Source organism: Salmo salar, chromosome ssa06, assembly GCF_905237065.1.
Source record: "Salmo salar chromosome ssa06, Ssal_v3.1, whole genome shotgun sequence".
Taxonomy (NCBI): Eukaryota; Metazoa; Chordata; class Actinopteri; order Salmoniformes; family Salmonidae; genus Salmo; species Salmo salar.
In genome coordinates, this window is record NC_059447.1 from 66,507,229 (window position 1) to 66,534,696 (window position 27,468).

Sequence of the window (27,468 nt, forward strand, 5' to 3'; positions counted from 1 at the left end):
ACATCAGACAGCCGCAGGTTGCTGCTATTGCAGCAGGAGCAATGGACTAGTCACGGATCTGAGGTTAATAAGTGGGAGGAATGGCTTGAGATTAAACAAAAAAAAAGCAACGAGAGATGAGCAATATCTGACAGTCTTGTTGGAAATTGCTGCAGTGCTCTTTTTCCAGGTGTAGTGTATTATCATACAGATTGACTAAACTGGGCAACGGAGTCTCATGTCACATGTGCTTCATAGGAAGAAACGGGGCATCTGCAAGCTGGATCTGGAGGAGGATGCTGCGGCAAATGATACACAGAGGGCTCAAAGCTTCTTTCTACTGGCTGGGCTTATTTGTTAGTAGGCATCCGGTTTTTTTCCTCACCGTTCCCGCAGTCTTAACCATCATTTTCGGATCTACAGTGCTGAGCAGATTCAAGCCCGAAACGGACCTCGAAATACTGGTTGCCCCGACCCACAGCTTTGCTAAAGTAGAGCGGAGTCTTGCGAACAGCCTTTTCCCCATCGACCAGTCAAAAAACAAGCTGTATTCCGACCTGCACACCCCCGGCAGATATGGCAGACTGATTCTACTGGCCAAGTCTGGGGGAAATATATTGGAGCTAGCCGACCAGGTCCTGCAGGTTCACAAGCAGGTGTTGGATTTGAGTGTTAATTACAAGGGATTCAATTACACTTTCGCTCATCTCTGTGTCCTGAGCCATCAGGATAAGCGATGCATCTTGGATGATATAATTACGATATTTGAAGATATCCGTTTAGCTATTCTGTCGAATTATACTTTCTCGAAGGTGCCCGTAAGCTATCCAAATACAACCTTAAAGGTAAGAAGGCGAGAATTATGTTTTATTATAGTAAAATGATAGGCTACAATGTTGGCCGCAAGCATCAATTACCGATTTGAGTGTCAGAGAACGTGACTTGACACGCTGTGTTATTAAAAAAACGAATTACTTGGTTTAGCAGTGGGACAATGTTTTTGTAATGAGACCATAACCCACTGTCTGAAACCTGCAATAATTTCTCAATGAACGCAATAGTTGTATTCACTAAGCCTATTATGTAGGTTGCTGATGTCTTCATTTCAGGCAGTGAAGGCAAGGAAACACTCAGAATAGATTGATTGAATTGCCGGTGTGTAGGCTAGTTAGCTGCAGGTTGTGAATTGGCGGCACAGCCCTGCACTGCTCCAGTATACAGGGAATGTCCCCCTTCCTATTCTGATGCAGTGTCTTTCTCCCTCTCCTGCACACATATAATGACATAGCTGATAGACTAGTATGGGCCTGCATCCCGTCTTCCCCTGTAAAATATTGTTATGCCTCCTAAGTGTATGCTGTGATTGCAGCCCTCTGCAGATGTATCGCTAGGCTGCTAGGCTACCTCTGCCCATGTCATTTTACAGTAGGTTATAAATGAGGTTTATATTTTAATCAGCTGTTACACAGTTACAACAGGTAGCCTAATTTTACAACAGGTGACCAGATCTGTTGCTAGTAACATGGCACATTGAGCCCATTAAATTAATGAGTGTAGATAGAGCCTTAGGTAATAATCTACATTGAGTGAGACTCATTATGCTGGGTAACATGAGTAGCCTAGTCACTGAGTGGAAAACTGTACTGTACTAAATAATGCCTTTGCTACACAGAGCATCTTAAATTGCAAGGCACATGTCTAGCTACTGTGTCTCCTCCAATATGAGCATTTCTAGTGTGAGCTAGCTAATCCTCCTGCACCAGGCCTAGCTGTGTAATGCACTTGGGCCTGCTCTGTTCATTCATACTGGGCTGTCCCTAAATCACTTCTAGACAGCACATGCTACTACCGTTCATTCCTCTGCATCCAAGGCCACGGTCTCCACGCATTAGTAGTGCAGCTAGTTGCCTGATTACCTATATGTCTCTGGCCCTTGTGCACCCTTTGCCACCAATCCCTTTCACCTCATCGGGGTAAAAGGCTTCCGTTTTAAGGTTGGAATGTACTGACCATATACTGACCTTCTTTTCCACCCCTCTTGGCAGATACTTTCATGGCGCCATGCGTTGTGTGGTGTCGTCTGCATCATTGATATTCCCCGTCTGTCTGAGCTGAATGTCTTGACACATTTGTTGCTCTTCATTCAGTGCTGTGATGTCAGCTGGTGGCTTTATTCATGTGCTTACTAGTCTGATGCTAAACCAAGCCACGGCACAGTACTACGAACGTTTACATCTCTGGTTGGTATGTCAGACTTTCATGTCGTCTGCTTGTTAGAGGAGTCTTTGTGGTGTGCGGTTGGCTATAAATGTTCAGGCCCACTATTTTGAGAATTTCTTACTGATTACCCCATCTACATGATAATGATAGGGAATGAATGGCAATACTACCAGGCAATTCCCTGTTCTGCTGACAGTGCAAGTGGGTTTTAATTACAATACCCCATGGAATCATTCATTTTCTGACGTTAGAGTTGTACAATCAACATCAAGTATTGTTTTGAAGAGATCCAGGATTGTCTGTACAGTACAGTAGGCTGCAGATTACAAATAGTGATCAAATCAGACCAGCTAGGGCCCTTGTCCGAAATGAACAAACAATGCTCTATGACATTTGCATAATTTCACAATTGGCTGACAAGTTAACTGTTCCCCCACTTGTCTAGGAGGTCCATCTTCTCTGGAGGACAGTTAAGTGGTGTCCTATATCTCATCTCCACATATCAGTCACCTTCTGGGGGAATGAATATCGCTGCATCCCTATACAAGTGGCGCACCGATCTGATAGGACAAAACATGCCTTTCTAAAAACAACAAGGCAGCCCGTGATTGGTTTAACGTATGTCTTATTCAACAGTGTTTTGGGAATCATACAGTACAGTGCATGTGCTCTGATTCTGGAGTAGCTGTAGTAATCAGACATTTTCAGGAATGATTGCCAGATACACAATTTACTATAGTATAAATGATGGGAATAGTTTATCATGCAATTTTACTATTGCTTAGTAAATATGATATTATAACATTATTTATCTTACCGTAAAATGTATTAAATGTGTCATTATCTCTCCTGCAGGGAATTCATGCATTATGTAATGGTTGATTGATGGGTCACAGTGTTCAAATCATTCACAAGATAATCATAATCCAAAAACATAACCGACTGTTGTTATTTCAGGTAACAGAAACCAAACAGCGTATCTCCAGCTATGCTCTGTAGGGACTTGAGATTCCTCTGTCAGTGTGTCTGATAGTATCCTGTCTGCTGTGCTCCATCTCCCAGGACGGTCGTGTGTCTTTCATCGGCCACCAGCTGGGTGGAGTGGCCTTCTCGCCCAACAGCCGAGACCAGCAGGTGAAGTTTGCCCGGGCCGTCCAGATCACCTACTACCTCCGCAATCATGGCCCCGTGGTTCAGGACGTCATCGCAGAGAAATGGGAGAACGCCTTCTGCGCCCTCATCACGCGCCTGTCCACGCTCAGCGAGGACCTGCACATCCAGTCTCTCACCTCCTTCAGCCTGTGGAGGGATTTCCACCAGACGGGCGTGCTGGCTAAAGGGGAGGTGCTGGTCAGCATGGTGCTCCTCCTGCTGGCAGCCACCATCTCCAGCTCCATGAGGGACTGCCTGAGGGGGAAGCCCTTCCTGGGTCTACTGGGTGTGCTCACCATAGCCATCGCCAACGTGACTGCAGCTGGCATCTTCTTCATCTCCGATGGGAAGTTTAACTCCACGCTGCTGGGGATCCCCTTCTTTTCCATGGGTGAGTCTGGAGCTGCTTAGTCTTATCAGGGGCAGCCATGTTGCTGATTGGGGAGAGGATTAGGGTAATTGGCTGCTGTGGGCTTCCTCAAAGAGGGCCACCCCTTCCTCCACTGATTGTTTTCAGTTTGTTTTGGTGGGAGTGTGTTGAATTGTGTTTGTGTGTGTGTGTGTATGTGTGTGTATGTGTATAAGTGTGTGTGTGTATGTGTGTGTATGTGTATAAGTGTGTGTGTGTGTGTGTGTGTGTGTGTGTGTGTGTGTGTGTGTGTATATGTGTGTGTGTATGTGTGTGTGTGCGCCTGCCCTGCATATATGTGAGTGTATCTAACATCAGTACAACAATGCTTGATATTTCCCAAATAATCATCAGATATATGTTTTAATCAACTATTAAATCACAATTAAAATTCATTGTATTACGTACGTTACAAAGCACTACTGTACATCATCTAATGGCTGCAATAAAAAAGCCTGACTAGTTATTGTTTGCATGAAAACTTTGAACTGAGTTATGATAATCTTAACAATCACAAATTGCAGGCTACTTATAACATTTATATTTTCTAAATAGATAAACTCTTTATGAAAGTGCCAGCATCTACAAACATCTCCATCTTAATTGTCCCATTGTCTGTGGAGGGTAATACAAGTTTCCCAGCAGAGTTTTTACTCAAACCATTCTAAGCCACAGTATCACAAGGAGATCTCCTGTGTATATGTGGTTTTCTGCCACCACGGTAACCTATTTTCCCAGTCTGAAAGGTTCAGAAGTCAGTCAATCCCTGGAGGCAGCCTAAACTACTCTGACGTAAATAAAGTTTAAGTATGAAGCAGGAACAGGAGGCAGAGGCATCTTGGTGACCTGCAGGTTGTGTCTCACCAGGGAAAGGGAGGAGGAGAGACAGAGTCAGGGAGGAATGGCGGGAGGATAGACATAGGCAGGGAGGAACTTAGTTAAAGGGGCGATCTGCAGTTGCTACAACAATTTTTTAACTTATAAATTAATGATATGTACCCATTTATTCATGGAGAAAATAACTTATTAATGTCTCATGAGCTTAGTTCAACTGTTGTACCCCATCAGCACTCAAAATATAAGCTTGTTTTACTCCAATGTTAGTTAACAATGTAAATTTAAACAAACACTATGCAGCTTTAAAACATGGTTAAAACTCATTTTGATATCGTGGATGGTCAGTCCTTGCATCCATAGCTCAGTCTATGAATTTGAGAGTAGTTACATTTCTCCAGCCCCATCCCTCAGCTTTTACTGAAACAGAGAGCGCTTTGTTATTGTTTCAACTGCTAATTGCTGCTTTAAATCACTAAATACATGTGACATGTCCTCCGAGACTAAAGATTTCCACCACCCACCACCAGGGATGACACTGTAGTTTCTCACAAAGTAAACAAAGACTGTACTTGACTCCATCCTTGTCCAACATGTGTTTTGTAGTTATCCTCGAAATGAATGCAACATGATTATCGGCAGACTCAAAGTCCAAATGATATTTGAGTTCTGTAATGTTAAATCATCTGACAAATTGTACTTAACCAATCAACGATAATCTTTTTGGACTGGGCCAACCCCCATGTGGGTAGTCGACTCTCACCACATGTCAGTGGACAACTGTAAGATGAGACAGATGGACAGTCTTAACACAGTGCACCTTTTCATGTCTTTTACCAACTATGTCTACCTGGGATGTCATCTTAGTGAAGCCAATTACTGTATCGCTGAGCTTGTCAGTTTTTGTCTCCCTGGGCAGATAGTTGTTAACTGGAGGAAAAGAGGGAGAGAGAGGGCTTTGTGCCAGGACTCATGAAACGTACATGACACCACTGGCAGGGCCTGTTGTTCTCTCTGCACCAAATGAGCTGTGGACATTCACCTTACCTACTGTACTGTAACTCACACACTATTCACTTTGCTGTAAATAAGTACTTACTTTCTGCAGTTCTTCTGAATCCTCTGTTTTACAAAATGTGTTATTCTTTGTCCTAGAAAGATTTCACTCGCACTACTAAAACATAGATCATTGTCAACAAATAGTTTTATAGGACCAAATTAAAAAGTGTTGACTCTGTGTGTATGGTTAGCAGAATGGTTCTGCAGACAGGCACGGTGGCCTTTGTGGGAGTTTTACTCCATTTCAAAGTAATTTCTCCTGTTTCGTGAATACTGAACACTACCCTTGAAGAACTGGTAAAAGCCTACACCTAGTACTTGTATCTAAACCATGCCTCCTAAATCTAGTCCACAGTCAGATCAATCACAGTGAATGCTCTACAGGAAGTCCTTTCTGATTTACAGAGTTTGCATTTTCCTTTCTGGAAAACATAATTCTGGAGGAATTGATTTTATCCCACAGGCTAAGACGAATAGTGACACTGGACACGGCTGGTTACAGGCTTCACACAATGTGGTGAACACTGGTCCTCTGAGACCCAGCTGGCCGCTGATGGACTGGAACACTGATGACACGTTCATTAATATTATTGTCATGAGCGTAGGATGATGATGATTATGGATGTGACAATTTCTCAGCCATTATAATTATGGCCATAGTATCATGACACAAGGCGAGACCCAGATGCAGACACAGGAGGCAGATGGTTGGAGTCTTACAATATTTTTTAATCCAATAAGGCAAGAGAATGGTTGTGGACAGGCAAAAGGGTCAAAACCAGTTCAGAGTCCAAAAGGTACCGAAGGGCAGGCAGAATCAAGGTCAGGGCAGGCAGGATGATCAGGCAGGCGGGAAAGTAGTCCAGAGTCAGGCAGGGGTCAAAACCGGGAAGACTATCAAAAAGAGAATAGCAAAAGAAGTACGGGAAAAACACGCTGGTTGACTTGACTAACATACAAGACGAACTGGCACAGACAGGAAACACAGGGATAAATACACTGGGGAAAATAAGCGACACCTGGAGGGGTTGGAGACAATCACAGGAACAGGTGAAACAGATCAGGGCGTGATACATAGGGAATACAATATTCTTTAGGGCTTGATTAGCAAGAATCTATGAATTGTACTCAGATTAGTGTCCAGGAACAGTCCTATCAGAGAGTGATTGAAACATATATTAGAAACCTTCTGAGAGAACTCCACAGTGAATCAATGTCAGGATGAGGGGATGATTTTATTTTAGTGTATGTCAATGCAGACAGTTGTTCCATGTACAGTATACAGTATGGTCGAGTTAGAACCATTTTAATTTTCGAGTGGCGACACTGAAGATACGTGTATATATTTTGTTGGCAAAAGCCTGTCCACCAGGACCAATGAGAATGGAGAAGGAAGCGGTGGGAAATGCTACAACTGATGTGTTTGGTACCTAATGAGCACACTGAATAATAAGCATGAGTGGAAGTGGGATTTACAGAGAAGAGGGAATAAGTAAACACAGTAGTATAGCTGGTTGAGGATTGATTTTCATTAGTAGTGTGTTGGTTATTATCATTCATGATCAAAAAGTCCATAGAAGGAATGGATAATGTCGATACACCACCGAAGAAGAAACCACCACATTTACTCATTCCACATAACACATTGATTCCTAAGAGCAGTCAAAGCAATACAATAATGTAGGTTCACAGGCAGCTGATGCACTTCTTGGGCCAATTTGTCACCACTGTTGGGTCACAGACAAGTCATTCGTATTCAGTGCTGTGCTGCCGCTGCCACCAACCTTGAGTCAATGGCCTCAGATAGGGTATGTGTGATACAGACAGACACTTGGTGGGTGTGGCACGCTACCAGAGACAGTCCCTCCTCAGTACGTCAGCTCATTGATCCAAATCATTACTGTTATTGGCCTTAGACTGGGGAGGAATGTGTGCTATATGCACACACACGTGGATCTACGTAGACCCATTGCCTCCAGGACACATACATTGCAATTTTGTTTAAATACATACATAAGGGCGCTCCAGCCGGTGACGCCTCCACATATGATTTAAGAAAATCATCAATGATAACACAATGAAGCTTAAAAGCTTACTTCCATTGTGGTCCAATACATTTTGTTCAAAACATATACTTTCCGATCCAATAAATCGACATCTTTCGGCGAGAGTAACAGTGAGAGAGCATTTCTGTGTGTGGTCACACATGCACACATGCTCACACATGCACTACTCACTCACTCGCACATGCACCAGCACACTAGCAGGCAGCCCCTGTCCTGTTTAGAATTGTAAACAGGACAGGGGCTGTGTGGTCATGGCAAACATGCTCAAGTTGCTCCGGGAAGGAATATGACAGTGTCCCCCCCCAATCAGTGAGCGAGACCACACACAGACATGCTCTCTCACAAACACAACCACACACACACACAGAGAGAGAGAGAGAGAGAGAGATTCACACAAATCAATGTACCTCGCGGAGCAGACCGAAAGATGTCAATTTATTGGATCGGAAAGTGTATGTGTTGAACAAAATGTATTGGTCTGCTCCTGCTCCAAGGAGAGAGAAAAATATTCAGGGAGACATTAAAGCCATTTTGATAGAGCTACTTATCGCTAATGTCCTCAAGCATGACATATAACATGTCATTAAAAACTTCTTAAGGCTAGGGGTCCCGCTAGCGGGACAACTTCCGATGAAACCGGAGGGCGCGCAATTCAAATAAATAATCATAAAAATTATGGATTTTAAACATTTAGGTACATACGAGTGTCTTATATCAGTTAAAAGTTTAAATTCTTCTTAATCTAACTGCACTGTCCAATTTTCAGTAGGCTTTACAGCGAAAGCATGCCATGCGATTGTTTGAGGACGGCTGCCCACATCAAAATATTTTTCCACCGGCACAGGTTTCATAAATTCACAAATAGCAATTAAATATTCACTTGCTTTTTGAAAATCTTCCTCTGATTTGTCATCCAAAGGGTCCCAGCTATAACATGTAGTGTAATTTTGTTAGATAAAATCCTTCTTTATATCCCAAAAAGTCTGTTTAGTTGGCGCCATAGATTTGAGTAATCCACTCGTTCAACATGCCAAGATAGGAATCTGAAAATGTACCCCTAAACTTTGTTTCATCAAGTCAAAATATGTTTCTATTTAATCCTCAGATACCCTAAAATGTAATTAAACTATAATATTTCATACGGAAAGAAGTATGTTCAATAGGAAGGCGATATTAGCCGGTGCATGTACTCTTCGTCACGCGCATACACGAATTTCCAAGTCTGTATCCCTGTAGTAAAACTCCTATTTCTTCCTCATTTTGGAAGAAACATGCCTGAAACCTTGAACAAAGACTACTGACATCCAGTGGAAGCCATAGGAATTGCATACTGGGAGCTAGATTTAATGATTTCCCTATACGGTCCATTGGAAGAGCATAGGCTCAAAAATAAAAAATAAAAAAAATATTAAATTTTTTATTTTCTCCTACCATATCTATTGTGTTATAATCTCCTACATTATTTTAACATTTCTACAAACTTCAGAGTGTTTTCTTTCCAATTATATGCATATTCTGGCTTCAGGGCCTGAGCAACAGGCAGTTTACTTTGGGCACGTCAGTCAGGCGGAAATTGAGAAAAATAGTTTTTAAGCTAGCAGCTATTTAATATCCCATTGCCGTGTTGGGCAGGACGCAGGGAGATTTCTTGGCAATGCAGCAGCTAGTATGGCATTTCCATGTTCATCCAGGCAGAGAGAGGAACCACTCATCGTGCAAATGAAATCAAACTGTATTTGTCACATGCGCCGAATACATGTGTAGACCATACCGTGAAATACATACTTACAAGCCCTTAACCAATAGTTCAATACAGGTAGATGACGGGTAGATGACGCCTACTTTCCTCTATCTGAACTTTTGCCCATACTTAGGCCTATGTTTTGTCCAGATTCATTCACGTCATCTATCTTGTCTTTGGTTTTATGCCTGTATCAAGACATAATGAACTCAGAGAGAGGATAATTTTGTCAAACATCTCTTTTCTTTATTTTCTTACCATTTACTCCAGTTTACAGCAGTAAGAATTAGCTTGATGCTGTTTTAAGTGATCTGCTTTGTGGTAAATAAGCAGACGAGTATCGACTGGGGAGGAAGCCACTATAGATGAGAATCAATGCGGTGGTATTTTAGGGTAATCCATCTTTAATTGAACAATCAGCAGGAAATTTACTTTGACTTGACAGATGTGCTCCTGCCAGGGCTGTATTTCCTTCTATTGGCCTCCCAAGCCAGGTCGCTCCAGTTCATGATAAGAGCTAGAACAGCCACCATGTATTTATGTCTAGACGTCAATTTATGCTATTATTTTCTAGACAAATACTGTAAGGTTTGTAGTCTATTTAATCAGCAACAGCAAAAATGATATAACTGTGAGAATGTTTCCAACAAGTCATCTTGAATCCCACAGGGTTATTTTTCTTTTAGTGGTAAAACATATCTTGCAGATATGTCTGAATAGCTCCTTTATTTGGTTCTATTTCTGAAGTGGAATCATAAAGACTCTCCCCCCACTGCAGTCATGTATAACGTCTGAGAGAGCAAGTGTCAATAAAACTTTACAGCAAAACTGCATCCAATAAGTTGTTCTTGAATTTATGTGACCCAAACACTGTTTTGCAGTACAGAGTAAACTAAAGTGCCCATAACTGGAGAAACTGTTTTGAGTGTTTTGGAGCATTATCCTTTTGGTGTAATATTGGTAAATGTACCAACATTTTTACTCAGAGTTTTAAATCAGGATTGATGCTTGGCTGATATTGTCACGGCTATTGACATGGTAAATGTAATGCCATTTTATGGGCTGATAGGCTATAGTTGGATGTTGAAGGTGCTTCTTTGTTTTATTGTGAAATGATCAGATGGAAGCCACACATGCACGCACAAGCACACACTCTCTCACTCACACTCACTCACTCTTACAAATCAGCTGTCTTTCTGGATTGGTGTATGACTGGAATCAAATTACAGAAATCAAATCCAATAGAAACCAATATACCTTGTTTTCCCTCAGGAATGTCATAATCCTGCACAATACTGAGATATGTTCTAACTGCACACAAACATACAGACCTACAGAGTAAAGAGGGTTTCTTTCTTGAATTTCTAGTGCAGCCACCATGAACACAAGGTTTTAACAATTCATGCTAATTAGTTTTCTTCCAGGAAGATAAACCTTCAAAATGCAAATTAAAGCATTTGCTGTTCCATAACCGCAGGAATGTTTCCGGATCTGTTTATGCCAAACGGGACTCCTGACAGTTTTACCGGAGTAACATACAGTTGAAGTCGGAAGTTTACGTACACTTAGGTTGGAGTTATTAAAACTCATTTTTCAACCCCTCCACAAATTTCTTGTTAACAAACTATAGTTTTGGCAAGTTGGTTAGGACATCTACTTTGTGCATGACACAAGTCATTTTTTAAACAATTGTTTACAGACAGATTATTTCACTTATAATTCACTGTATCACAATTCCAGTGAGTCAGAAGTTTACATACACTAAGTTGACTGTGCCTTTAAACAGCTTGGAAAATTCCAGAAAATAATGTAATGTCTTTAGAAGCTTCCTATAGAATAATTTACATAATTTGAGTCAATTGGAGGTGTACCAAGACCTCAGAAAAAATTGTAGACCTCCACAAGTCTGGTTCATCCTTGGGAGCAATTTCCAAATGCCTGAAGGTACCACGTTCTTCTGTACAAACAATAGTACGCAAGTATAAACACCATGGGACCACGCAGTCGTCATACCGCTCAGGATGAAGACGCGGTCTGTGTCCTAGAGATGAATGTACTTTGGTGCAAAACGTGCAAATCAATCCCAGAACAAGAGCAAAGGACCTTGTGAAAAAAAGCCAGACTACGGTTTGCAACTGCACATGGGGACGAAGATCGTAGTTTTTGGAGAAATGTCCTCTGGTTTGATGAAACAAAAATAGAACTGTTTGGCCATAATGACCATCATTACGTTTGGAGGAAAAAAGGGAAGGCTTGCAAGCCGAAGAACAACATCCCAACCGTGAAGCACAGGGGTGGCAGCATCATGTTGTGGGGGTAGATGGCATCATGAGGAAGGACAATTATATGGATATATTGAAGGAACATCTCAAGACATCAGTCAGGAAGTTAAAGCTTGGTCGCAAATGGGTCTTCCAAATGGACAATGACCCAAAGAATACATCCAAAGTTGTGGCAAAATGGCTTAAGGACAACAAAGTCAAGGTATTGTACTGGCCATCACAAATTCCTGACCTCAATCCTATAGAAAATTTGTGGGCAGAACTGAAAAATTGTGTGCGAGCAAGGAGGCCTACAAACCTGACTCAGTTACACCAGCTCTGTCAGGAGGAATGGGCCAAAATTCACCGAACTTATTGTGGGAAGCTTGTGGAAGGCTACCCGAAATGTTTGACCCAAGTTAAACAATTTAGAGGCAATGCTACTAAATACTAATTGATTGAATGTAAACTTCTGACCCACTGGGAATGTGATGAAAAAAATAAAAGCTGAAATAAATAATTCTCTCTACGATTATTCTGACATTTCACATTCTTCAAATAAAGTGGTGATCCTAACTGACCTAAGACAGGGAATTTTTACTAGGATTAAATGTCAGGAATTGTGAAAAACTGAGATTAAATGTATTTGGCTAAGGTGTATGTAAACTTCCGACTTCAACTTTAACTGGCTTTACCAGAGCGAGCCGGCTATTGTGTGAGCTCACATTTGTAATAATAATTTATCACCCTTAATGAAACTCAGACACAAGTCAGAGTAATTGATTTAGAATGATATGGATATGGGTCACAGAACTATGAAATGGGTTTGATCCATCCAGAGAAATAATGAATATATAATGTACCTATGTTTGGCAGATACATGTAGATATGCATAGACACAGAACCAACCATTCTGTCCCATACAGTATTTCATGTTATAAAGCAGTTCTATTGATCTTACTGAGCCTGCTTCCGATGAATATAGAACTAATTAACTGATTACACTAACCTCTTTTCCATCCATAGTTTTTATGCGAGTAAAGTCATATTGTATATAAAAAAAAATCTCGACAGCTGTAATGGAAACAGGAAGTTTCGGTGTAATTGTATAAATGTCAACAGATAATTTGTTCGTTTCACATGGTGGGATCTATTTGTGTTGGTAAAATGAATTATTGGGGAAATGCTGTGGAAACGCCTTTAAGCAAATATTGATATAATAACCATTATCTCGAAGTACATTTGGAGTCACGCGATGATATGGTGTGTGGTCCTCCCACTACGACTCGGGAAGCCATGCAGTTTATTAGGCTACAGATGGAATAATTTATGATGAACTTCACAGGGTGGTGAAAGTGCAAGGTGATGAACGTGATGCTGTTTTCCAATAAATATGGAGGGTCTTATTCTGGTGACATGGTGATCGATGCTTGACTGCTGTTTGACAAATGAAAATATTCTCGCTCTTGTCCAGAGCACCTAACAAATCAACGCTATTGGACATTATTCTAACGAATACCCCTCACAAATACACATCGAATGGGATATTCTGTAATGATGTCAGTGATCACTGTGCAATTGCTTGTGTTAGAAATACAAAAATGACCAAAGCCAAACACCGTTATATTTTTTAAAGACATTTTAGACAGTATTATGAGCAAGCGTTCTTACATGATCTGTACCATAATAATGACAGAGTAAGTCTGATTCCCGATGTTGGCACTGCCTGGGACTATTTTTATATTAAATTTGTGTCGCTTTGTGATAAGCATGCCCCGGTGAAGAAATGTAGAATCAGTGGAAGGGGACAATCCCTGGTTTTCAGATAACTTGGCAGAATTAATTACAAAGAGAAATATCTCTTGGGCTCAAGCTAGACATACACATGCTCCTGTTGACTGGGCCTCTGTCAGAGCGCTAAGAAACAAATGCACAGGATTCATCAGGAAGTCCAAGTCAGATGACTATTTAAATGCAGTCACAGAGAACCTAAACAACCCTACCAAGTTCTGGAAGCTAATCAAATCAGTGTCAGATTCTAGTGTATCCTCTGGCCTTCCTGACCATTTAATGATGGATTCTAATGAAGTGAAGGATAAAGCCCATATTGTAGGGGTTTTTAACAAGCACTTCATATTGGCTGGTTCAGTTTTTGATAATGGTGGGGCCCAGGCCTCTAATGTAAGCTCTGTTACAGTCAACTATGATATAGGCCCTCATGTGAGCCATTTTAACTTTGAGCCTGTTTCTTATACTGAAGTCTATAAAGCACTAAAGGCAATAAACACAAAAAAGTCTGCAGGTCCAGACAACCTGGACTCCTACCTCTTAAAGATAGCAGCTGGTATTATTACTGAACCTGTGGCTCACATTTTCAACTTGAGTCTCTTGACCAATTCCATACCCAACATTTGGAAATCAGCTTATGTCCTCCCACCGCTAAAGGGTGGAGATCCCTCAGATGCTAATAACTATCGTCCTATCTCTAAACTCCCTATCCTGGCCAGTCTATGAATCCCTAGTGAACTCACAGTTAAAAAAAAGTCTTAATTGAAAAGAACATACTGAGTGGGGTTCAGTCTGGCTTTAGATCAGGGCACAGCACCACAACTGTAGCTATAGCAGTGGCAAACGACATCATTAATGCACTTGATAAAAAGCAACATTGTGCTGCTCTGTTTGTGGATTTATCAAAGGCCTTTGAGTCAGTTGACCATGAATTGTTGCTAGCTAGACTCAGAAACATTGGTCTCAGTGAAGGGCAGTAAATTGGTTTAGGAACTATCTTTCTGTCAGAACACAATGTGTATGTACTGACAATCACAAGTCTAGCTTTGTTGAGGTTAATAGAGGTGTGCCCCAAATAGAGGTGTGCCCCAGGGTTCCATTTTAGCTCCTGTGTTGTTCTCAATGTTTGTTAATGATTTGGGAAATGGGATGCAACCAGCAAAGTTACATCTATATGCAGATGATACAGTTATATATTCATGTGCTCCTTCTCTGGTTCAGTTCTGTTGAAGAGCTCCAGACTGCTTTTTAGTCACTGCAGGCCTCCCTTTATGGTCTCAAACTGGTCTTGAATATACAAAAAACTAAATTCATGACCTTTACCAGAGCTAGAACTCTGCCAGGGAACGTTAGCATTGTCACATCTGGTGGCTTATCCACTGAAAAAGGGTCATCCTACAAATACCTAGGTATTTGGTTGGATGACAAGTTGTCCTTTAAAGTTCATGTGGATGATCTTGTGACAAAGCTTAAATTGAAAATGGGTTTTTATTTTCGTAATAAGGCTTGCTTCCCATTTATGGCTAGAAAGAAGCTTGTTCAGACCACTTTTCTCTCTGTAATTGATTATGGTGACTTGTTGTATATGCATGCAACCTCATCCGTCTTACAGAAACTGGACTCTGTTTATCATGCATCCTTGCGCTTTATTACAAATGCCAAGTCACTCACCCACCATTGTCCAATGTACAAAACGGTAGGTTGGACCTCACTTTATATGCGCAGAAAGATACAATTGTATGTGTTCATCTACTCTTTACCTCTATAGTCTGGTCTCCTTCACCACCAGCAGTTACCATACCCGGTCTGCTAGGTGGTTGCTACTTAAAAAGTCCCCAGGGCATTCACAGTATTAGGCAAGACTGCCTTCTCTTCTTGTGCACCAGACGCATGGAATAGTCTACAATCCATGCTTCATCTAGATATGTTAGTGCCACTGATTGAATTTAAAATATTGATGGGAGACTCTGTTACAGAGGAGTGTAAATGCTTTTTTTAGGCTGGATCATGTTGTTGTATTGTATTGTTGTATGTTTTAATTCTGTAATGTATGGATTGTTGCTGCCTTCTTGGCCAGGTATCCCTTGAAAAAGAGACTCTGGGTCTCAATGGGCATTTTCTGGTTAAAAAAAGGTAAAATAAAAAAAATAAAAGTTTATCTCATCATGTAGACTAGACAACCCGCACAGCCTACTGGCAATGTATTTTTTAATTTAACCTTTATTTATACGGGTTTTTCTCATTGAGATAACATTTCTTTTTCAAAAGAGACCTGGTCCAATAGCAGCAGGGGTGAACAAAGTTTCAGACAAAACAACTTACATGCACTAACACAACATTAAACAAAACTATAGACATGCATACAGTACAGGGGACAGTATTGATTCCCTTCCTTCCAATTCATTCCTTTTACTTGTCCCCCATTTTAACTCTGTAACAGTAATTTATGATTTCCCATGAATTCCTGAAGTATCAAACATTCAGTTCTATTTTTCCCATCCACACAGGGACACACTCCTAAAGACACATCACACTCCTGTTAGAAATATCAAGATTCACGGGTGAAACTGAAAGTTTACAGTAGAGCAAACTCTGCCACTTTTGGGTTTTTAGATGTGCACTCAACAAACAATCAGAAACAAAATAAAAGAGCCACAAAACGAACTAGTCTCTGATTGTGTTTGTACAGTATATCATACATTTGTCAAAGGAATTTGAAGATGATTGATGTTCCAAATGCAGTGAAATCTTTATTTACCCAAGGTGGCTCTGTTAGTCAGCAGATTTTTTTATTTTACTAGGCAAATCAGTTAAGAACAAATTCTTATTTTCAATGATGGCCTAGGAACAGTGGGTTAACTGCCTTGTTCAGGAGCAGAACGACAGATTGTTACCTTGTTAGCTCGGGGATTTGATCTTGCAACCTTTCGGTTTTTATATCTTTCATATGTTTTCCAACATGCTGCAGGTTTATGGAGTAGCCTGATAGTACCTCTGTGTGTGTGTTTGTGTGTCTCACATCCCTCAACTTCTGACCGTTAGTGGTGAGTTTCTCCAGATGGCTGGGCATTCCCTCTCCATGCTTCAGGGCAGGCAGTGGGTGGATGTGGATGTGCTGTACTGTGCTGCTGGCAACACGTGTGATGCCCATGTGTAGGCTAGCTAGGCTGCCGCTGTGTTTGTAGGTCTGTATTCATGGCTTCCCTCTATCACTCATACAGTACTGTAGGCTTCACTCCTTGCATCTGTAATCCACTGCAGAGGGATTAGCTCACCTACAGAGAGAACGAATGCTGCTAACTAGGCCAGGGTTTGGAAAAAACGCATATTTTGGGGTAGACAGCACTGGGAAATCTGTAGCCTAATGAAAGCCTAACGAAAGATATGCCTCAAAGGTCTAGCAAGAGCTAGTTTGTTGTTCTGAGGGAGATAGAATGATACAAAAATATTATAAAGTAGGTTATTATCTAAACACCTAGTTTTATTCGAAATTTTGTCAAGATATTACATTTCACATTAGTTTACTTCGATATTGGTAAGCTATAATCCGCAAAGACGCATTCTCTATTACATTCTACTCATCTGTCTTTTTATGGAGTTTGATACACACAAAACAAAAAAAATCCAATATTTGCTCTGTCACATTACCTGTGACAAATGTATGTGGTTTCTAAATCCCTTTCCTCATCTGAGATTGATGTGTTTTCTGCCTGTGTGCCACTGACGTTTTAGAGCTGTAATTTGGTTTAATGACTCAGGCTCGGGGTTGCGGTCTCCCTACTTCCAATAAGGGTTTCAGTTCCACAGTGTTGTGCCTGAAATGGTCCACCAGAGGCCTTTGACAAACTGCCCTCTTAAGCTCAATGGAAGGTTGTACCTGGGAGCTGCGGTGGACATGAAGTACAACCTTTCATCTAACCGCCTGCCTCCTCTTGAGACACCGTTGGCCAATGCCTCATGGCACGCCGCGTCTGAGATCATTCCCCGGGTGTTGTCCTCCGTCCGTCTGAAACACAATTTACAGCCTCATAAAATGTTTCCCTCCTCCTGAGAGAGTTGGGCAGGTGTGCCCCCCTAGCCTATTGCTCATGACTCTAAACGTCCTGAGATGTGTGGCTGTCCTGTCGGTTACAATGTGTCTTGACTGTTTGGCTAAGGGTTGTCCGTCCGCATGGCGATAGGACAATCGTTAAGATGAGATTGTGAAGGATCAAGAGGCACTGGTTTTGTTTTATTGGCAAATTGATCTGAGTTGAAGCCATGCTAGGCCTTAACCTCAGCCCATTCTGTATGTGCTGCTAACAGTATAGCTCTACAGCGCATGAGGGTTTATGGCTGGGAAGGCCAGTGGACTGCAAATTGAACATTCTGAGCATAACATTCTCTGTCTAGAGGAAAGCTTTGAACAGTCCTGTTTTCAGACCCATGTTTGACTGAGGAGTTTGGATTCTTTCAGACATTGCATTTCAGACATTGTGTGCATAGTGGATGTGAGAGTGTCTCCTCAACTGTTTGAGGTTGCTCTGCCTGAATGAGTATCACACTCGTGAATATGTTGTTTCTGAAAGTGCTCTCACCCCTTAATTTGAATTCTGTTCCATTCCCTGTTTTACATAGTGGTTTCTTGTTAAAGAAGCAGAATTCTTAAAAGTAAACCTCAAAGTAATCAAGGTGAAACTGTAATCTTCCAAGTGTGTATTCATTAAACAGTATTTTATCAATACGATCAAGTTTTTGCCCAGAGGCAAAAATTGATTGAACATATTCCCCAAACTACAGTCTTGTTCTTCACTTGTTTCATAACTCTACCTATACAGAATGATTAGATCAAAGAAAGAGCTATGCCCATGTGCTCAATTATATTATTTTATCTTTCGACCCAAATTCCTGGCGAGTTACCAGCTTCCATGGCCCTGCATTCTCTGTCTCAAACAGTAAAGACAGATAACACCATACCTTAGAGAGATCAAGCATCTTCATTACTGGGGGGGGGATCTCCTTCCCTCCCCCTCCTCTCTCCCTGGTGCTTCCCCCCCATGTGTTGCTGCATCACAGGCATGCACAGTGTATTCCCACTAGCTCCCAAAACACACAGCAGCCACAGTGAGCAGGCAGGCAGAGTGTCAGAGGGAGGCTGAGCAGCAGACTTGTATGAATCAAGCAGCCAGCAGTGCTCCTGACCTTGGCCAGCCCGGCACTCAGCCATGATTAGAATATGCAACAGGGATTCATACAGCCACGTGGGACACATCTGTATCACGCCGAGAGTGCCACCTCGCGTCGCATGGCGTCTAGTCCTCTTTATCCAGATCTTCTCCCTGCTTATGGCCAGCTTCACATCTTACATTAGCTAGCAAATGCAGCGTTATAGCAGCATCTGAAGGGAGTGATAACATACTGTATTTATCTCTGTGGAAAGGGTCCAACATGGAACCCAAAAGGGTTCTACCTGGAACCAAAAAAGGTTCTTCAAAGGGTTCCCCTATGGGGACAGCCAAAGAACCTTTTTAGGTTCTAGATAGCACCTTTTTTTCTAAGAGTGTGGAGTTTCATGATAATGGCTCTGTCAGGGGTTCGGTGGAGTGGAATGAGAAGAGCTTTGTTATTGGCTGTGTGTGGAGGCTAATTCATTCCCCTTTTTCTTACACACATCTTAGTCTGCACAAAGTGAGTGGAAACCCTGTCCCAGTCTGCCTTATGAAGTTTTTATGTTTTACATCAACATGGTGACATCAGACCAAGGCTTTGGTAATGGAGTGGAGATATTATCTGGGGATATTTTACCAGATGGGCCCAACGTTATTACCCATTCCCCACCTGTGACTCATAAATCACATTAATGTAACCCAGGGCTTTTCCAATCATACACAGAAATGCCAGATATGTAGAAAATGGGTACCATCCTTACTGAATAATGTTAGTAAACTGCTGCATATACTGTAGTGCGGAATTCCCAGACACCATCTAAATGAACTGACACTAACTAATTGACTTGTACCGCAGCTTAATACAACTAAAAGCAAGCCAAGTAAATCCACCTGACTCATTATATTGGCCTAATCCTTTATAGTTAATTAACTTTTTTTCATTGTGTCAAATGAGTCTAAATTTATGACGCCGTCGAGAGCAAGGAACCAACCAGGCAGATTTTTCAGGAAATCTTTAAAACAGTGTGGACACAGCATGCAGACGAACCAAATCCACAACTCCCACTGAAATATTTAGGAGATGGAGGAGCGTTAAATTTATTCAAATGTTTCAAAGCCAACACATTCATGGCAGGCAACTCCAAGCCAGAAATATGTCAAAAAATGTGTGTGTGTGTGTGTGTGTGTGTGTGTGTGTGTGTGTGTGTGTGTGTGTGTGTGTGTGTGTGTGTGTGTGTGTAATATGGGTGTGTGTGCCTGTGTGGGTGAATATGGAGAATATGCCCCTGAGTGCGTCTATTCATGTCTATTTTTATAGCTCATGAGCAATCCCACAGATTTAACTCACATGCATTTTTATAATGCATGTGCTGTATTATATTAATTTTAAAATGTTACCATACTTATACACAGATCATGAATAGTGGCATTGGCATTAACAAAGTATGTGTTCCTGTCATTTCAGGTCATGGAACCAAAGGAGTGTTTGAGCTCCTGGCGGGCTGGAGAAGAACTCGAGAGAGCCTTCCCTTCAAGGAGCGCGTTGCAGACGCCTTCGCCGACGTGATGGTGTGCTATACCATGACCAGTTCCCTCTACATCATCACCTTCGGCATGGGTGCCAGCCCCTTCACCAACATCGAGTCGGTGAAGATCTTCTGCCAGAGCATGTGCGTGGCCGTCCTGGTCAACTACTTCTACGTGTTCTCCTTCTACGGTTCCTGCTTGGTGTTCGCTGGTCAACTGGAGCAGAACCGCTACCACAGTGTGTTCTGCTGTAAGATCCCCTCAGTGGAGTACCTGGACCGTCAGCCCACCTGGTTCAAGACCATGATGAGTGACGGCCATGACCACGTCACGCACCACGAGGTCTTGCCCTACCACAACCACTTCATCCAGCACTTCCTGAGGGAGCACTACACGGAGTGGATCACCAACACCTATGTCAAGCCCTTCGTGGTCATCCTCTACCTGATCTACGCCTCCTTCTCCTTCATGGGATGTTTACAAATCAGTGATGGATCCAACATCGTCAACCTCCTAGCCAGCAACACGCCCAGTGTGTCCTACGCCACGACCCAGCAGAAGTACTTCAGTAACTACAGCCCCGTGATCGGCTTCTACATCTATGAGCCCATCGAGTACTGGAACTCCACAGTGCAGGAGCACCTCACAACGCTGAGCCACGGCTTCAACAAGATCTCCTGGATGGATAACTACTTTCAGTATCTGAAGGTGGTGAATGTGAGCGCCTCGACCAAAAGTGATTTCATCACCATCCTGCAGGGCTCCTTCCTGCGCAGCCCGGAGTATCAGCACTTCATGGAGGACATCATTCTGTCCAAGACAGATGGGGATGAAATGGAGATCATCGCGTCCAGGATGTACCTGGTGGCACGGACCACGGAGAAGACAAGGGAGGAAGTGGTGGAGCTGCTGGAGAGGCTCCGCCCACTCTCGCTCATCAACAACATCAAGTTCATCGTCTTCAACCCCACCTTCGTCTTCATGGACCGTTACAGCTCCTCCGTAGTGTCGCCCATCCTCACCTCGGCTTTCAGTGTGCTCACCATCCTCATCCTCACCTTCTTCCTAGTCATCAACCCTCTGGGGAACTTCTGGTTGATCCTGACCGTCACCTCTGTAGAGCTGGGGGTCCTGGGCCTCATGACCCTCTGGAATGTACACATGGACAGCATCTCTATCCTGTGCCTTATTTATACTCTAAACTTTGCCATGGATCACTGTGCACCCCACCTGTATACCTTTGTACTGGCCACGGAGCACACCAGGACCCAGTGCATTAAGATCTCGCTGGAGGAGCACGGGGCGGCCATTTTGCAAAATGCCTGCTGTTTCATTATCGGGATGTTGCCCTTGGTGTTTGTGCCTTCCAACCTGACCTTCACACTGTTCAAGTGCTCCCTCCTCACCGCAGGCTGCACAGTGCTGCACTGTTTTGTTATCCTGCCTGTGTTTCTAACGTTTTTCCCCCCGTCCAAAAAAAGGCACAAGAAGAAGAAACGGGCCAAACGGAAAGAGAGAGAGAGGGAGCGGGAGATGATGGAGAGGGAGAGAGTGAGGGAAAGGGAGGAGATAGAGTGCATTGAAGTCAGGGAGAACCCTGATCATGTGACTAACGTCTGAGAGGCCGTGTGTCTGAGCGGTGAGCGGCGAACGTTGAGCGTCAGCGGGACGGTCTTCAGTGATTGGTGGGTGAGGCGTTGGAAGCCGTTCCTAAAGTGAAGGTGACCATGTGGTGTAGCACCTCACAGGGCCCAAGGGGTTAGAGCTGACCGGTCCTCAGAGGGAGGAGGGAGAGATAGGCTAGCAGCCATGACCCAGTCAGACAGCCAGCAGCCATGCTGTCCAGAGTAGAAACCAGACCAGATCAGACCCATAGATCAGCTATGCCTTCAGACTGGACGGGACAGTGTATATTATCTGCACAGTCTGCTCATGGTTCCCTCTGCTGTTCATACAGACACATGCACACAGCCAGGATGCAACTACAAACGCCTACATTCACTTACAGTGTTATGTGTATGTGAATAGTACATCTTATTTTAACAATTGTAAATCTACAGTACCTTGAGCAAAGCATGCTAGCATGACAATGAGAGACACGTCTACCTCCAGGATGGTTGTCAAAGTTATCTAAATTGTTTTCTACCATTTGTCATAGTAAATCTGGCCATTCACTGGCATATATGACCACCCTTCTAGTATGATTAGTTTGATGAATGACAGGCAGAAGGATCTATACCTTTGAATTTGTTTGAGAGTACACAGAGATAATGAATACCAACAGTACATTCCATTCTGTCTTTTCGGTGAACACCCAAGCGAACAGCTGAACTGGGCAGATGGCATACACTGTGTCCATTATGAAGAATTATCTTGCACAGTACAATTGTCAAGGTACATTTTACAGGAAGACAAGTATATCTGCTTTATTTCTGTTTTCACATCTGTTCTTAGCCAACAATTACAGTGGAACTGCAGCAAGGTACGTCATTTAACAGAGTCATGCATGTTCTAGAAATCCTAGCAGAATGAACTAGGTGTGAAAGGGCCTCTTTAGAGCAGTAAAACCAAAAGGATGGAGTACTGCAGAGGTTGAAGATTGTATTGCCATACTAACTGGGCTCGGATATGGGGTCATCTGAACATCATGGTTGACGAGGCATGGTTAGTGTCTAACACATTTCAGGGTCACACGTTTTGATGGCCCATGATTATGGGTCATGAACAAAATAAATGATTGGGTGGGTTAGACACGACAGGCTACATGTTAGGTCATCATTTAATCAGAGATACTGTATATTAGCTCTTTTTGTTTGTGTGAAATTCTATGGTGCCAAATAATTAGAGAGAAAAACAACTTTTGGGTGCAGATAAAACACTTCTTGATTTGTTTTGTAAATGTGGACATTCTGTCAAATGAAACCATGATGTAAAAGACGTCTTATTGGTTCTAACCTCAAAGCAATGTCGTACGTCACAATTATTCTAGTTTAAGCAACCATTGGTATTCATATTCCAATGGCTTTTATGGTCCCATGCTTGATGTACTTTAGAACTTTCCAGAGAATATCAACGTTCTCCTCCAGTAGCCTCTCTACGATCCAGAGTGGCCAAAATGTAGTCCCTCTCCCCTGGGGAAAACCAAGCGCATTAACTAGCTACGTCTGGATAGGATCTCTGTAAGGGCTGAGAAGAACACTCTCAAAGTCAGACTGCAGGGGATAGTCATCACGAACCTCTGGCACATTATCTTAGTGGCTTGTGGCATGTGACAGAGTGCCTCTCATGTCAAAGGATGTGGCTGTCCTTAGGTTATTCTTATTTGAAAGTTATGACTTTTGAGAAAGCATTGCTGTCTTTATATGTTGCTTGAAAGGGTTGAGGTTCTCCTCAAAAAGGACAGATAAAGCTAGCAGGGCAGCTGAGGCAGCTTTGTGTGTGTTTGGACCAAAAGTTAGAGAAGCTTACGTGAGAAAAATGGTTAGTAGAAATAACCATCATGAAAGCATCATGTTGTAGGCGTACATATTAATGTAAAGAAAAGAAGAGTGGTTTATACTTCAGTATGATAGTTCGCTAGTTATCAAGATAATGCCTTTAACTGCTCATGGGCTTTCCCATTCCTCCGTTAGTGAAATAAATGCAATTAAAGGGGTCCTCCATCATGAAATAATCACCCTCCTTACAAAATGCTTTGTCTCAGTGTTAGCAAAGAATGAATCTCTCATGTTAAGAATGTTGACAAGGTAAATCCCTAATTTCATTCTCAAATCTCTTGTCTGTGGTGATGATTAATCATAAGCATTTAAACGTAAATAGCAAGAGAGAATCTGGTACCTTTTAACCAGACATAGTTTAGTGAGGGGTATAGGCTAGCTACAACACCTGCAGCTGTTGGTTTCTCTGCATTTTGTAAAAGCCATGTCATATATGTATAGCAAGAAAGCATGAACATTTAATATAATGGGAACAAAATGTCAATTGAAATCATTGACTTCCCAAAATGACTGTACGCATGGCACTGTAATGTATGTATGCATGTATTTAATTTTTGTACATTTAGTCTTTGTATCCTCATTTTGCTACTCTGTAGTAACCTATTTCAATGCATATTCTATAACATCTTGTGCAAAAAAAGAACAAAATGTCCTTTATGTTCAACAAGACAAAAGCCAGAGAATCACATTATGACATGTAATATAATTGTATATGATTTTTTTGTAAGATTTTATAAGAAAAATAGGAAAGAACTCTATAATATAAGATTTTTTTAAGAATGACATTTTATTATAAAAAAGCAATAAAGAAAAAAAAGGTTGAACACAGTAGGCCAGTAATAAACTGTGGAATGCCAACAGTATACAGAATAGGTCGACCCATCGCACACTGCAGTGGACCTACATGTTTGTTGTGCTTCAACAAATGTAACATGTTTTCTATGGGGAGACTTCTTTGTTTGTTTATTTGTTTGTTTGTCTATTGCTCACTACCTGGCCATTATATTACAGGGAAATATTACAGCCTCTTTTCACTACACCACAATTTTATCTGGCTTGGTTTTAGTCTACCAGAATAGTTTGCAACATAACAAACATTAACAACAAAGTATTTACATTTTATACGCTGAAAATGTCTAAGACTGAGCTTAAAGGCTTGCCGTGCTGTTATGAACCATATGTACATAACTTCTGTTGAATATCCAGATTACAATATGATTATACATGATCCATGAACATGCTTAACCTTCCAATAACTTTCATTGCTTTTTTGCAAGACTCTCATGATACAGGATAGTCGATTCATATTTTCAAATACTCTGCTTGCTGTGGTTACTGTGTACAAGTCATCTCTGATGAAGCTATGTTTAATGCTGTCTTTCTGAGTCTACTGTGTGTTCAAACGTGCGACCAATCATCACTTGTCTAACTTCACTGTCTGCTCCGCTGAGAAGTCAGTACCTCCACCAATGTTTAATTTGTCATCATTAAGTATTCAATATCCAAAATACACTACGTGGCTGTCCAGTGTCCAGATCCTCTCGATCTCCAAACTCCCTTGCTTATGATTTTATTTATCCCTTAAATCAGGCTGTCTGATGCAGTAATTTGTTGGTGCTTAAAGTATGTGTGGTAGGGTGTAATTTGGAGTTTGGAGTTTGGACAGAACGTGGTCACTGATTGAGGACATCCGTGAAGACGTCATTATCTGAGGTTTGGTATTGATCACTGTGGTGTCTGATGCTCTATGTGTGAATATAAAAACCCAAACACTGTTATTGAGTAGCAGATGATATCAGGCTACTTTAAAATTTCACCACACTTTGTCATACTAAGTATAGGCATCAACCTGCTGCAGTTGGGCTCATGATACTAGCTTATACTACTTGCCAGGAAAACACTGCAATAAGATGTGTGAAACAACCATTGAGCATGATGACTGAATTAGAATATTGAAAGATGCATAGGAAAGTCAGAATAACCCAAGCAGCAGGTTAACTAATGTCTGCCCCTCAATCATACACAAGCATAGCTAAGTTTGCATGTTCAGGTATACAACAACACAGTGCAATAAGATTATGCAATTATAAACTGTGGTTGACTACGCTGCATTACTGTTATAACAGCAAGAACACATTTATTCTGTATTGTTAGGTATCCATTTCCTCATTGGTTGTAACCCTGACAGTGGAGGCTACTGAGGGGAGGACTGATTATAATAATGGCTGGAATGGAGCAAATGGAATGGCAACAAACTATGTGTTTGATGTATTTGATACCATTCCACTGATTCCGCTCCAGCCATTACCTCGAGCCCCTCCTCCCCAATTAAGGTGCCACCAACCTCCTGTGAACCCAGCCAATGTATTTTCTGCTCATTCATCAATACTGTAGTCATCCCCTTTTTTACATTTGCAATTTCATATAGAATTTCTACACCACATGTCAATGTCAACAATTGAGTACTGCAGTAGGATTTCCCCCCTTAGAATAAGCAACAGACTGAAAAGGGAACTGTCTCAACAACTTGTGTGTGCTAGGCCAGTTTAAATACAATGCTGCTAACATAGTGAACATCCATGCCAGCCATCTTTCAGACAGTACAAATTGCTCAGTGTTAAAGATAGAAAGTCTTGGGTGAATGACTTGATAATTTATTTGGAGTCTGGATTAGGCTTGAAAATGCTAATGTCTGAGGCTATGTACGTGTCGTCATACGCTTGAAACAACATGTCTATGTGCACGTCATAAGCTCTACATAAGGCTGTGGGGTCCAGGATGGATGCACACCATTCATCTACAATGGAATTACTTTTAATTTGTCAGAATGGTTTGGTTGCATTGCTTTGTTTTTCAATGCTTTATGTGTCTTTTATGTAAAAGAACAGTTTGGATTCTGGTAAATGGTTTGTCGGTGCTGTTGTGATCCTGTCAGACAGAGTTGAAAACTGGTGGTGGGTTGAGATGACTGTACATCAATCAATACATAGTATTTGGAGTTTGATTGTGACCAAGGTTGAGTGTTATGTTGGATATGCTGTACATAGATAGGATACATAGAATGTAGGCCCTGAATCAAGCAGCAAGTGTAAGGATGTGGTTATGACAACAATGCGTGTTTGTGTACTATAGTTAACACACCTCCTAATCCCTAAAATTACACTTTATTTACTTTGCATACACCAACTGTAACCACTATGCTGCTATGAGGCTTATGGTGAAAACAGATGACATTGCATGAGGAGTAATCACAGCTTTGTTTAAGTGTACATCAGTGTAGGCTCCTCAAAGGAGGAAGGGGAGGACCATCCTCCTCTGTGAATTTCATGAAAATATAAATTGCGAAACATTAAAAAAGTAATACTTTTTAGATAAAACTATTATTTAGTACATCACGTCACCAAATAATTGATTAAAACAAACTGTTTTGCAGTGGAGGTCTACAGTAGCCTCAACAGCACTCTGTAGGGTAGCACCATGGTGTAGCCGGAGGACAGCTAGCTTCCTTACTCCTCTGAATACAATGACTTTAATACAAAACCTAGGAGGTTAATGGTTCTCATCCCCTTCCATAGACGTACACTAATTATGACAACTTCCAGAGGATGTCCTCCAACCTATCAGAGATCTTGCAGTAATAACTGACATGTTGTCGACCCAATCAAAGGATCGGAGAATTAATATGTTTGTGAAAGCATCATCTACAGCTAGATAGCACTGCAGTGCATACAATGTGGTGAGTGTTTGGCTCAAAGAGAGAGAAAGACCATAGTTGAACAGTTTTGAAC

General features: G+C 41.7%; 1 protein-coding gene across 1 annotated transcript; it reads left to right on the plus strand.

The window, feature by feature from the left end:
- On the plus strand, positions 1-27,468 carry LOC106607868 (patched domain-containing protein 1). Its single transcript, XM_014205322.2, has 3 exons — positions 1-824; positions 3,262-3,742; positions 20,122-27,468. Exons 1-3 carry the CDS (start codon positions 225-227, stop codon positions 21,801-21,803), a joined length of 2,763 nt encoding a protein of 920 aa, XP_014060797.1. The 5' UTR covers positions 1-224; the 3' UTR covers positions 21,804-27,468.